Below are 13546 nucleotides of genomic sequence, written 5' to 3'. Positions count from 1 at the left end.
TAATTAACACCTCTTCACTTTTGCACAGGAATTAATGATTGAGACAGCAAATACAAAAAATGTGCTAGAAGCAACAACCAAACCAAATCTATATGAAAAACTTGAAAGTCTGCAACACAGGTAAAATTGAAGCTATAATTTTGAATATGTTCAAACGTGTAGGTCAGGAACAATCAGTAAAGGAGTGCTGGGAGGCTGGCCTTTGTGTTTGCTCTTTTGTGCAGGTTGACAAGAACATACTGTTTTTGAAGACTTAGGGCTTAAGTCGATATAACTTACCTTGCTATGGGATGTGAAAAAGCCACCCCCATGAGCGATGCAAGTTACAGGGACCTAAGCGCTGTCCAAACTAGTGCTTTGCCTGTAGGAGACGCTCTCCTGCTGACAGAGTTTCCGCCTTTCATGGAGGTGGATTAATTATGCTGATGGGAGAGCACTCTCCTGTTGGCTTAGAGCATCTTCACCAGAAATGCTACAGCGAAGCAGCTGTATCGTTGCAGCTGTGCTGATGTAGCGCTTTTAGTGTAGACTAGCCCTTACTTTAGATCCCAATCACTTCCTTATGCTATGTGGCTGATACTTTATATATAGTTTCTTCCCATCATCAGGTGACACTGACACTTTAAAAAGAGAGCTTACCATTTGAGGCACTTTTTAAATATTGATGGTTTAGATAATATAAACTTACCAATTTTTTTGTCAATTTGGTTTTTAAATAGTTTAATTTTAGATTAAATTTCTCCCCACCCATCTCTTTCTGGTTGGATCTGAGGGGCTGGGAGATTTTTTTTCTTTTTGCGCTCTCGCTCTGTGTGTGTGTGTGTGTGTGTGTGTGATAATGCTTAGGGTCAGAGATAGTGGACAGTATCCACCATAGAGCCTCCTGGAGCATGGCACTAGGTATGTCTGGGGGGAGCAGTGAAAGCTTGCTTTGATTATAGGGATGCATTTTGGGAAGCTAAAATGATTAGCTGCTGGTCTGGTGGTACTGTTGCAGCTAGCACTGATAACAAGCCAGTGGGAGAGGTGGGCTGCTTTTTCTGCATAGCCTAAACCAGGGGTTCTCAACCTTTTTCTTTCTGAGCCCCCCCCTACCTCCAACATGCAATAAAAACTCCACGTCAGTCACAACTGTTTTTCTGCATATAAAAGCCAGGGCTGACATTAAGGGGTAGGAAGCAGGGCAGTTGCTCGGGCCCCACATCACAGGGGACACCGCAAAGCTAAGTTGCTCAGGCTTCAGCTTCCACCTTGGGTGGTGGAGCTCAGGGTCCTGGGCTGCAGTCCCTTGTGGTGGGGCTTTGGCTTTCTGCCCTGGGCCCTAGAGAATTTAATGCCTGCCATGCTTGGCAGCCCCCCTGAAACCTGCTCATTGCCCCCTAATGGGCCACGGACTCCTGATTTGAGAACCACTGGCCTAAGCAAGGTTGTTGGTTTTTTTTTTTTTTCTCAAAGCAGCCTGAGACTTGAACAGCTGTCCAGAGCCTCGCTGCCCCTGTGAGTGGCAACATATGCCACTCCTCACATTATAAGAAAAGAGAACATTGTAGTACATCTTCCGAGTAGCAGCCACTTCCTTTTCCCTGGATTTAGCTGCTGGTTGAGGTTAACAGACCACCTCCACCCAAAATTTCCACCTCCCCGGTCAACAGTAGGGTGTCTGTCCCCACCCTGTACTCCTTCAAGCTGGACCCTTTAGGGGAGTAAGCTGGAAAGAGACATCCACTTACCCAAAACCGTGTGCCCTCATGGTCTTTGCTGGTACCTGCCTCCATGCAGCTTGACTCTTCGGGACTTCCAGGATCAGCTGAAAAAGGAGCATGTCCTGGTTCAGTCAGGCAGCATAATGTCTGAGAATTTCCATGGAGGGAAATCTGTAAAGCTGCCACCTGATCATCAATTGTCACTTTTATAAAGCACTTCAGATTTGGCTTTCATTCCTTGGTCCAAGTATCCTTCATTAGGAGGGTGTTCCCTGAACCGTTTCACCATACGTAACCTAAAAAAATAAGAGGAAATCCTATTATTCCCAGCTTATCTCTGTTTCTCTACTAATTGCTCCTGAATCAATATAGAAAATGTATTATCTAGTTTCTTTTCTGCAAATGATTCTCTCTCCCACCCTATTCCCCACTGGGAAGTCTTTGGAGTGCTTCTACAATGGCTTCTTAAGGCTTGTTGTTGGTTTATACCACCTAAGCGATCCACTTTTAAATACCCACAACTTAATTCTTATTTTGCAACTTCTTAAAAGGAAATTTCCCTTTGTCATATAATTCTGAAATGTAAATGTAAGTAACATTTTCTTTTTATTTTCAGGCTTTCTCTTTGTGAAAAAGCTCTTGCGGCGTATTTAGAAACCAAGCGCTTAGCTTTTCCTCGGTTCTATTTTGTTTCTTCAGCTGATTTACTGGACATTCTCTCAAAAGGAACACAGCCAAGACAGGTAATATTGCCTGCACATTTTTGCAATTTCATTATGTCCAAAGAAAAACATTCTCAGTATTAATTGTGAAGTGATAATATATGGCTCCATGCTCCTTTAAAGTATGATTTCACTGTAAACAAAACATAAATATTTGTAAATAATACAGTCCCTGCTTGCTTCTTTGTTTGTTTTTTGTGGGGAAAAATTGTAAGTGCTTAAACAGGGTGTCACGTTTTCTGGGCTGGCTTACAACTGAAAGTGCCAATCTTAGGTCAGACCCTCAGAAAAGAGGGAAGACACCTCAAACTGGTGGAATATTCTATCATTAGATTTCACTAAGCCAGTAACAAATGTGTGCTCTGGATTACTATATTAGTCTCACTGTGGAGCCACAGACAGTCCCCTTAGGCTCTCCAGCCTCTCTTTACTACCCAGACAAACTGGACTTTGTGATGAAGGGTTATTAAAACCAAAAATCACCTTCTATTAAGTTACTCCCAACCCCAAAGGGTCAGTCACTTACCCCAGGTCAATGGATACTCTCGATCTCACACCTAAGATAATGCGGACAGCCAATTTCTCTAGTAAACTAACTTTAGTTTTATTAGCTAGGAAAAAGAAATGAGTTATTGAGAGGTTAAAGCATGTAAAATACATTAACAAGTGAGTCAATGTTTGTAAGTACTAAATCTCTGCTATTATATTGGAATCTGCTAGTTTTTCATAAGTCTCTCAGGGTTACCTATAGAATAGCTCTAGAGATCTCTGTCCAATCACTCAGTATTCCACCCTGTCAGAATCCATCAGTCCAGAGATACAGGATCACTCATATAGCTGCCTTCCCCAGAAAGCAATCTGGCTAGTGTCTCCATCACAGCATGGGTTTTTCCTTTGTTGACTAAACACAGAATGGGTCTGTGGATTTCCCATTGTTGAACACATTGGCCCATGCTTTGAAATTAGCATGCCTCTTCATTTACTGTTCCAAGGCACCAATTCTGTTTGATGTGCAATCCAATTACAGATACATACATAATGTGTTTATTTACAGCAGTCCAAACAATCTTTCATTAGTTTTCATGAAGTTTTACACATTTAAGTAAATTCTCATCCTAATACTAATGCACCTTTGATCTAGGATTACCTAATTACAGGGTATACTTTAATGTAACTACATGTAATGTGATAGCAGACAACAGAATACAGATAGGCAAAAACAATACAATCAACATCTCCTTTTGATCTATTCTAGCAAATGAATTGGCTTGAACACACAATGACCTTTTAGCATTTCTTTGATATTTACATACACCCTATTGCTCTAGCCTGAGCTGGCAATCTGCTAGACAGCATCACCCAGGGAGAAATGAAACAATCTTTAAGGGAGGAAGTGTTGCAAGTGCTGTGCCTTCTCTTACAGGAAATATTTTGCACATGCCATCTGTAATATCTCGTAGAAAGTCAAAGATGGAAAAGACCTATGAGATCATCAAGTCCATCCTGCCTGTGGCCCAGCATTTGTTAGAGATCAAATCTCAGGCATGCTACTTGTAACAATGACAAGTAGTGCTGAAAGGTCTATGGTGTTTGTTATATTGTCACTGATTGAGCTTCTGACTATTGTACTTGGAATGTTTTTGTAACCATGACTCTGTTTGCTCCCCTCAAACAATAATCTGCCAGGTTGTGTGACAGCTAAAGGCTCATTTATATTGAAGCATCTGCACTTGAATGTTATTCAGAAGCTTTACATCACCTTATCTTCAAGCCAGATGATATCCCAGTAGTGACTACTTCTGCTGCAGCCATTAATTCTCAGGGTATCAGAATTATTTCTGTGCCTTAGGTGGAGCGTATTTAGAAGGGATGTGATGCCTAAAGCAAGGAATAATACTTTACCAAAGAATAAAGGACTCATGAGGCTCAAATAATGATCTTTTTAAATTCTCATAGCTTCCTTACATAACTAAGGCCTGGTCTACACTGGGGCGGGGGATCCATCTAAGTTACGCAACTTCAGCTACGTGAATAACATAGCTGAAGTCGACGTACTTGGATCGACTTACCGTGGTGTCTTCTCCGCGGTGAGTTGACTGCTGCCGCTCCCCTGTTGACTCCTCCTGTGCCTCTCGCAGCAGTGGAGTACAGGAGTCGACGGGAGAGCGCTTGGGGATCGATTTATCGTGTCTAGACTAGACGCGATAAATCAACCCCCGCTGGATCAATCGCTGCCTGCCGATCTGGCGGGTAGTATAGACATACTCTAAATCTTAGGGACCTGTTTCATCCTTAAAACTGCACACTCCAGTAGAGAGACCAAGGCCACTGAATTGCCCACTCATGCTAGAGGTGGGCCCTTCTTGTCAGGCTTGTGGCATACGGGCAGGGCAATGAGGAAGTTTTTGCTCTACTACTTCTCACGCCACATTTATTCTGTGGACAGTGAACTTCAGTCTCCCTGGCTGTCAGGCTGGCATTTTCCCCATGAGCACGGGATGTCTCTTAAGCAAAGCATTCAAATATAGGCCGTATACCCTAGGATCCTGATCTTGCATTCAGGTCTTCGTGGGCAGAGCTCTGCACCTGTGTGGCGTCCTACCGAAGTTAGCTCCCAGTGTAACCTCAGGGCTTCCACAATGTTATGGAGAATTTGGCCTTTATTTCTTGATTATCTTTAAGACCTAAGACCAAAATGCTGGTCCAGTGTCCAACTCCTGCTAAGATCAATGCAAGTTCTGTGTGTTGAAGGCCTGTAGAATCAGGCTTGTATGCAATTGGAAAAAAAAACAGAGTGAGAGAATGCTTATTTACCTAATTATCTTAATCCACATAAAGATAAATGTGGGTTAAAAATAGAAAATCTGAGCAAATGTATGGTGGTTGATTTTCTTAAACCTGTTGTATTGTCTGGGAACAGGTGACCCGTCATCTTACCAAACTTTTTGACAACATTGCTGATCTTCAGTTTCAAGATAATGAAGAGAAAGCTACAAATATTGCACTGGGGATGTACAGCAAAGAAAAGGAATATGTTCCATTCCATGCAGAATGTGAATGCATTGGTCAGGTACATTGTGTTATTTAAACTTCCTTGGAGGGCATTTTTTTTCTCTTTGGAGTTGGAGGAGAGGCTAAGTGAATATCCTCTTCTGCTAAACTTACTGGATATTTAGGGGAAAATACACTGGGTGATGATGGACATCATATAAAAACATAGTAAACCCCAGGTAGAAAAAGGAACACAGCTCCCTGCCTGCAGAGTAGCAGGGACGGTCCATCTGTGTGCAATTAATTACTTCCCCCAATTTACAAGAGGCAAAAAGAGATCCAGGGAGAGGGCTGCCAATGGGAGGAGGTCAGAGGAGAAATCCGCTTCTATATCGTTTGTTTGAGACTGTGCTTAGGTGGATGAGTTCTTGTGGTGTTTTCTTAACATTAAAACACACCTCACAGGTGTTCAAATTCTATCCAGAAGTGACAATCACTTGATCAGTCTCACACAGATTAACCTGTCACACTTTTTTCCTGAAGATTAAAAGATGTATTCAATGGAGAGGAAGCAGTAGCAGCATTTTGAGCTCTCTCATCAGCGATGATCATGGACTCATAAATGATGATGGCTGAAAAGATGTCCTGGGTTTTGTACTCCAACTGATAGTATGGAGCAAGATTTTCCCCTACATGGTTTTCAGGGTTTTTTTCCTAATTTCTTCTTAAACATTTCTAATGATGGTATCTATAATACTTCTCTAGGCAGAGGATTCAGTTGCTCCCTTGAATACTGACTGCACCGATTCACAAAACAGTACTAAACCCAATCCTGATGGCATGGAAAACGCCTTTAATTAATGAGCTGTAAAGCAAGAGAGTGGCAACCACAAAATGTTCTGTGGATTCACTTTCTGCTGTGAAGAGCCTTCCAAACATTGATGGTTGTGGTTTTTTTGTTTAATTTCTGTGTTTCTTGCACCCCTCTGATACTTGTCCCATTCTGGACTTCTGGGTGCTGAACAAATTGATATGCAAATTCTGTTTCCACATGGTCACGCTCCCTCTCTTCTCCCACCCCTCCCCTGTGGGGCCTGGTTCGCGGCGCTCGATATGAAGGATGCCTACTTCCACGTCGACATCCACCTGTCTCATCGGAAGTTTCTCTGTTTCACAGTGGGGCACTCTCATTATCAGTTCCAGGTCCTACTCTTTGGTATTGCCACTGCTCCATGTGTGTTCATGAAGGCTTTTGCCATTGTCACAGGTCACATGCGTCATCTTGGTTACTCCGTGTTTCCTTACCTGGACAACTGGCTCCTCATTGCACGGTCGTGTACCTGTGTCCTTTCCGCTGTCTAGACTCTTTGCGCCCTCCTCGCTGGCCTGGGTATCTGCATCAATGGGGACTGGTCCGTTGTCCTCCCTACCCGTATGCTCAGGTTCATCAGGGTGCATCTGGACTTTCTCGCAGGCTGTGCCTTTCTCCCAATGGACCTTTTGCTGCCATCACTTCACTCATCGCACAGCTCTGCCACTACTCTCATACGTGACTCCGCCAGTGCCTTTCCCTCCTTGGCCGCATGGCAGCCTGCACCTCCATTACTCCTCATGCCTGCCTGTATATGCGCTGCCTCAAACTGTGTCTCCAGTCAATTTACAAGCCTCAGATGGACCACTTGGGCAAGCAGATTCCGCTTCCCCCTTCTGTTCTAGCTTCCCTCACGTGGTGGACCAACCCATCCAACGTCCTAGACGGCATCCTGTTCACTCTCCTCTCACCACGGACACCTCCCTTGTTGGGTGGAGTGCTCATCTGGAGGGCTGTATGGCCCATGGCATCTGGACACTGCAAGAGGCATGGATGCACATCAATATATTGGAATTGCGGGCTGCCCACCTGGCCTGTCAGGTGTTCCTGCCCCTTATCGAATCCTGCCACATTCAACTGCTGTCCAACAAAATGGTGATTGTATATATCAACAAGCAGGGCAGTGCCCACTCCCACTCCTTCTGCACGGAAGCCATCCTCCTCTTGAACTGGTCCCTCAGGCACAGGGTCACCCTCCATGCCATGCACCTCCCAGGCACCAGCAACTCTCTGGTAGACATGCTCAGCAGGTCCTTCTATGCAAATCATGAATGGAAGCTCCATGAACCCACGCTTCACTCGGTCTTTTGCCAGTGGGACATACCAGGCAACAATCACAAACCACAAATATCCCCTCTTCTGCTCCAGAGGAGCCCTTGGACCGGGATCACAGGGTGATGCCTTCTCCTTCCCTGGACCACCGAACTCTGCTATGCCTTCCTGCCCATTTCCTTGCTCCTGCAAGTCCCGCACAAGGTGCGGCAGGATCATGCTACCGTCATTCTCATAGCCTCCTCCTGGCCTTGCCGGTATTGGTTCGCAATCTCCTCCACCTCTCAACTTGCTCCCCAAATCTGCCTTCACACCCTCCTGAATCTCCTCTCACAGGCATACAGCCTCCTAAGGCACCCCAACCCGGGCCCTCTCCAGCTCTCGGCCTGGTATTTGGATGGGGCTCACGTGTAGACAGGGAATGCTCTGCCCCCGTGCACGACATCTTCACTCACAGCAGACGGCCGTCTATTAGATCCCGCTACCAAGCTAAATGGTGACACTTCACCAACTGGGTACACCACCACCGCTATCCTCTGGAGTCCATCTCCATTCCCATCCTCCTGGACTATCTTCTGCACCTTTGACAGATGGGCCTCACACATTCCTCCGTCCACGTCCACCTGGCGGCACGCAGTGCCTTTCTCCCCGCTGTGGATGGGTTTTCCATCTTCACTCACCCAAGCACTGCCCGCTTCTTTCACAGCCTTCTAAATGCCTTCCCATCCATGTGGAAGCCTACTCCCTCTTGGGACCTCACTTCCCTCACTAAGGCATCCTTCTCACCCCTCTCAATCTGCTCTCTCACCCATCTTGCTATGAAAGTAATCTTTTTGGTGTCCATCACCTCAGCACGATGGGTTAGCGAGCTGGCAGCCATGATGGTCAACCTGCCCTTTACTCTCTTCCACAAAGACAGTTTCCTTACACCTGCACCCTAAATGTCTCGCCAAGGTGGCCTCCCCATTCCACCTAAACCAGTGCATACACATCCCAATCTTCTACCCTAATCTGCACATCTCCCCCAGGGCACAAACACTGCATTCTCTCGATGTCTGCCAGGCACTGGCCTTTTATCTCCAACGCACCCACACCTTCCATGCCTCGCCCTGACTCTTCCTCACCGTCGTAGAGCACTGCCGGTGCCATGCCCTCTCCTCACAACACCTCTCTAAATGGCTCTCCCATTGTACCAAGGAATGCTACGCTCTCTCTCATATTCCTCTCCCCCGCCCCTGGAGTCATAGCCCACTCCACGTGGGTGCTTGCGGCCATGTTGGCCTTTCTCATGGGCGTACCGTGGCAGGACACCCCTATGGCGGATACAGCAGTTGGCCGTGCCATCCTATAGACTGTGACTGCTTGCAAGTCTGTGCACCCGCCTCCAGGCTAAGCACTGCTTGCTACTCTCCCACATTTGGAATCCATATAAGGACCATCACACGAAGAAGAGGAGGTTACTTACTGTAACTGGACGTTCTTCAAGATGTGTGGTCCCTATTTGAACTCCAATACCTGTCCTCCATCCCCTCTGCTGCTGACTCCATTGCTTGCGGGTAAGAGGGACCTGGAGCGGCATCGACCCGCACAGTCTCTTAAAACCTTGGATGTGCTGTGTGCCCAATGCACAACGCACATATGGGTCAACGGGCATTTCTACAAACAGTTCTAGCTCCGGCACATGGTGGCATGCACACCCACATCTGGAATCCAAATAGGGACCACACATCTTGAAGAATCTTCAGTTACAGTAAGTAATCTCCTCTTCTTGAGCATACTTATTGACATTTATGTTCCAACATATATTTAATAGTAGAAAGTAGGAAGACATGCTGTGTTTAGACACTCGGGGCTATGGAAAAGACAGGTTATGTTACATTAGATGTCTGGGAAACCTAATAACACCACATGAGCTGTCAAAAAAATATGCACCATAAATTTTGAGCCCAGTGGCTCTGAGTAAGGCAAGTATGGGCAACAAATAAAAAATGAGGCAAGGCAAGAGAGCCCAAAAACAAAAGGGACAAATGCAAAGTAGAAGCTACTTGTGTTGATTGTGCACAAAAACTACTTTTTTGGTTATGTGGTTAGTATGAAAAGGAAAGAGTTACAAAAAGATGGAAAGCCTGCTTATGTCAACTACTTTAGAGAAATTAGTCTTCATGTAATTCTGCAATGCTATCAAGGTTAGTATCTGTCTGGGTTTCCAGCCATGTAACTGTTTGGGACAGTTTCAACTTGGAAATTCACATATCTCAAGGCTTTCTACTTTGTTTTTGTTTTGGATTTCAAATACCCTTGTTCCTTATTTATTTAGGACAGATCCTTTTCTCTCTCATTGTCCCTTGTTAGATTTGCGTGTGTGTAACCCTAATCTGCTGACAGGGAAACAAGCACACTTTAATCAAAATATCTGTCTTGAGCTTTTAATTTTTGCAATAATTGGAGAAATGTCACTGTATAAGCCACTTACTTATTGATCAAAATACCTTGTTATCTCTTTTCTCATCAGTGTGCTGCCTGGAAGAAGAGAGAAGTAGTTAGTTGATTCTATCTCAATCTGTATGTCAGTCATTTTCTTTTTCGTTTATTGTTAGAGGCGCTCCCCTGCCTTTTGTGGTCTGGACTGGCAGATGGTGTTGCCCTAACCAGGGATCCTTGTTCATGTCCTGGCCCAGTTTCCATCATCTTTCCATTTTCTCACTTCTTATCCTTTTCTGTCTCTGTTCTCTTTTTGTTTTGGTTGAGTGTTGTGATATTTTTTCCCTCCCTCTCTTCCCTGGTGATTTCCTTCCAGGGCAGCTTTCCCTCCTTGTTCTCTACTCACAGAAACTTACATGCTGCTCAGAGAAGCGGTTTCCATTAAGGATCCCTTGGGCTGCTGCTTGAGCCTGTAGCCCTGTATACGTGAGCTGTTCTTGCTGCCAAACACATTATGGGAGCTTCCATGAAACAAATATAGGGAAAGTAGGTGGTTTTCAAAAAGCAGTGGCTAGGAAGGGATGGGGATGGGGACAGGATGGATCTAAGGTCATGCAGCTTTCTGAGGTAAGTTTGTGCTATTTATTTCTACCTCTCCCCACACTCTACTTAGACAGGCACCAGTCAGAGTGGAAAATACTGTTGCACACCCTGAAACCTTTAAACAATATTTTATGTCTTCAACTAGTGGTCATATATACTCAGCAAGGAAAGTTGAAATGAGACTTGACACTGCATAATCTGTAAATACAAACAGAACATGTAAGCAGATATTAGTCTGAGATCAAACTTAATTTTAAGCCATTTATCGCAGCCAAAATCATCATCTTTCAATATGGTTAAATTTCAGACAATCAGGTTAAATTCCTTAATGCTCCTGAAACTGAGAAATGAAAACCAAGGAGACAAATAACTACTAGCTAAAACTACAAGCACTAATTTAAAGAAAGTTATGTTTTCCAAATGAAGAAAAAATACATAGTTCTTGTTAAATATGCACCATAATTCTTGTTAATGTGTTTAATTTTAGGGGGAAATGTATGTGACTAGAATGTTTCACCTATATCTGGTGTTCTTATGGTTATGTTCATTTTCTAGGCCGCCAAGATCCATAGCACCAATTTTTGGGCTTAATATTTTGATTGGTTTTCTAAGCCCATGTAATTCTTTGTTCTTCATTGCACAATAATTGTTTCCATACTCTTTATTTAAAAAAAAAAAAAAAAAAAAGGGACAGGATTAGTGATGGGATACGTACAGAGCCTCGTTGGGTAGCATCTGAAAGTAGTTACCATCTCGTGACTGTTGAATGACAAGAATTTGTTGGGCTTGATCCACTCCCCATGTTAGTCAAGAGTTCACATTAGAAAATTGCTCTCACAACGGGCACTAATTGGCAACCTTGTTGATTGTCTGAGTAGGGAAGCCAGAGACTGAATGTGCAAGGTGACTCAACTTGCCTCTTAAAGGTGGTTCCTCCAAAACAAGGTTTTTGCATGTTGAAAGAGTGACATCAGGAAGACTGCATTGCCAATGCCCACTCTGTACCAGTTCTTTAGATTATAAAGAACTTTTCTGTCCAGGGTTGTTAGGCCAACACATTTGATGAGCTTTAAAGGCAAACACATACACACACACAAACAACTAAGTGAATAAAATAAAACGATGCTAGTATCTCAACACTCATAAATCGCCTTGCAGTACCAAACAACCATGAAAAGGCGAAACATGGAAAGAAAACGGGTTCTAACTGGAAGTTGAGAAAAGGGTTTGTGTGTGTGTATATTTTATTTTATTAATGAGTACAAAGAAATACCTTGACAAATATCTGTTTAAATACTAGTCATGATACCAATAAAGTAGGAAGCTACTCCCTCATTAAAATATTCTGAACACTGATGCAGCATGTATCTTTTTCAAAAGGTGGAGACCTGGTTACAACAACTTGAAGAAACCATGTGTAAAACAGTGCATCGTTATATCATGGAGGCTATAGCTGCCTATGAAGAAAAGCCCAGAGAGCAATGGATTTTTGACTACCCGGCTCAAGTTGCACTTACCAGCTCACAAATCTGGTGGACGACAGATGTAGGAATAGCATTCAACAGGCTGGAAGAGGGATTTGAAATGGCCCTGAAGGATTACAATAAAAAACAGGTATTGATGTCTTGCTTATATTGGATGAAAACAAGGTTCCATTTTCATACTGTACTGATCACCCAGAAATGCTTGGCTGGCATGTTAAATGTTTTTTTAGTCAGACTGTATTTATTGGCTATCTGCTATTGCCATCCTCTGAAGAAAAGGAAATATGCCTCTTCCTTCTGATTCTCTCTCCCTCTATAGATGATCCCATTTCTGTTTCTCTCTCCAACAATGAAAATTGCCCTTATAGCTTTCTGTGGGTTCATTTTGGAGCAAGAAGAGGAAGGGTAAAAGCCAAGGTGCTATAAAATAAAGGATTTTTTCCATAATTATTAGCATTTCTCAAACAGGGATGTTTGTGACCTAAAACTGTCCAAATCTGGAAATGTAGATAATACCAAATCCAGCTCTTTGAGGTAGGTATTTTTGATAGTTAAAGACAGATGGTGGGCATTTATTCAGAAAATGTGATATGGGCCTTTATTTTCAAAAGCTATTGGTGATTTTGAGAGCCTCAGTTTTATGATCTGCACCTTGAGTCCTCTTTCAGGGGCTTGGTTTTTAGAAAGTGCTGACCCAACCGTCTCTGAAAACTAGGAATACATTTGTTGTGGGGGTACAGGAAGGATCTATGGTCATTCAGCATTCCAGAATTGCTGCTATTCCTATTGTAAGGCATCTCAAATTGAGCACCCAAAAATTGGGACACCCAAAGATCACTAGTAATTTTGAAAATGTAGGGTGTACTGAATACTGGTAGACAACAAAAACTTGATTGGACCACCATGCTATTATGGAAATTTTAGGGTGCACACACCATACACGTGCCTGAAGAGTGGGTAGGTAATAATGCATATGTAAGGAAGCCAAAACTTGTGGGTCTGTTAGGACCGTGCTTTGTTTGATTTGACAATAAAACCATCAGAGTTCAGTTTGAAACTTTGGTTAGTTTTAGTTCCAGTCCCCAAATGGGTATTTCTTGCTGTTTTAATAGCAGCTACACTGTTACCCATAATTCTCATTTAAAAATAGTGTTCTAATGTTAGCATTCTTTTTTTCTTTCAAACTTTCAAATTAAATAGCTTAATTTTTAAAAACTGGATCTGATTTGATTATAATGGATGATCTGCCAGAACTAAATAATTTTCCCCTCATATCTGCAAGCTGAGAATGAAAAAAATTTAACGCATCAAATTATGTAAGTCTTACCAATGCCTGATATCGTGCCATCAATTTTTAAGTAGAATCCCCCCGTCTCCCATTGAAAGAGGTAGAGAGGTCTACTTAAAAATTGTTGACTTGCTATGGTTTTGTGGTATTTCTTCATCTAACAGATACATACTGTGCCTCTTGTCCTTTTG

At 43.3% G+C, this 13546-nt stretch overlaps 1 protein-coding gene across 1 annotated transcript in view; it reads left to right on the top strand.

Moving 5' to 3' along the window:
* DNAH11 (dynein axonemal heavy chain 11) overlaps positions 1-13546 on the top strand; it is a 274673-nt gene that overhangs the window by 82069 nt on the left and 179058 nt on the right. Inside the window, exons 27-30 of the mRNA XM_065398425.1 lie at positions 29-120; positions 2320-2446; positions 5346-5495; positions 11964-12197. Coding sequence (XP_065254497.1) covers positions 29-120; positions 2320-2446; positions 5346-5495; positions 11964-12197 — 603 coding nt within the window. The remainder of the gene's footprint in view (positions 1-28; positions 121-2319; positions 2447-5345; positions 5496-11963; positions 12198-13546) is intronic.

This window comes from Emys orbicularis, chromosome 2, assembly GCF_028017835.1.
Source record: "Emys orbicularis isolate rEmyOrb1 chromosome 2, rEmyOrb1.hap1, whole genome shotgun sequence".
Lineage (NCBI taxonomy): Eukaryota > Metazoa > Chordata > Testudines > Emydidae > Emys > Emys orbicularis.
This window is presented reverse-complemented; position numbering and strand designations above follow the sequence as displayed.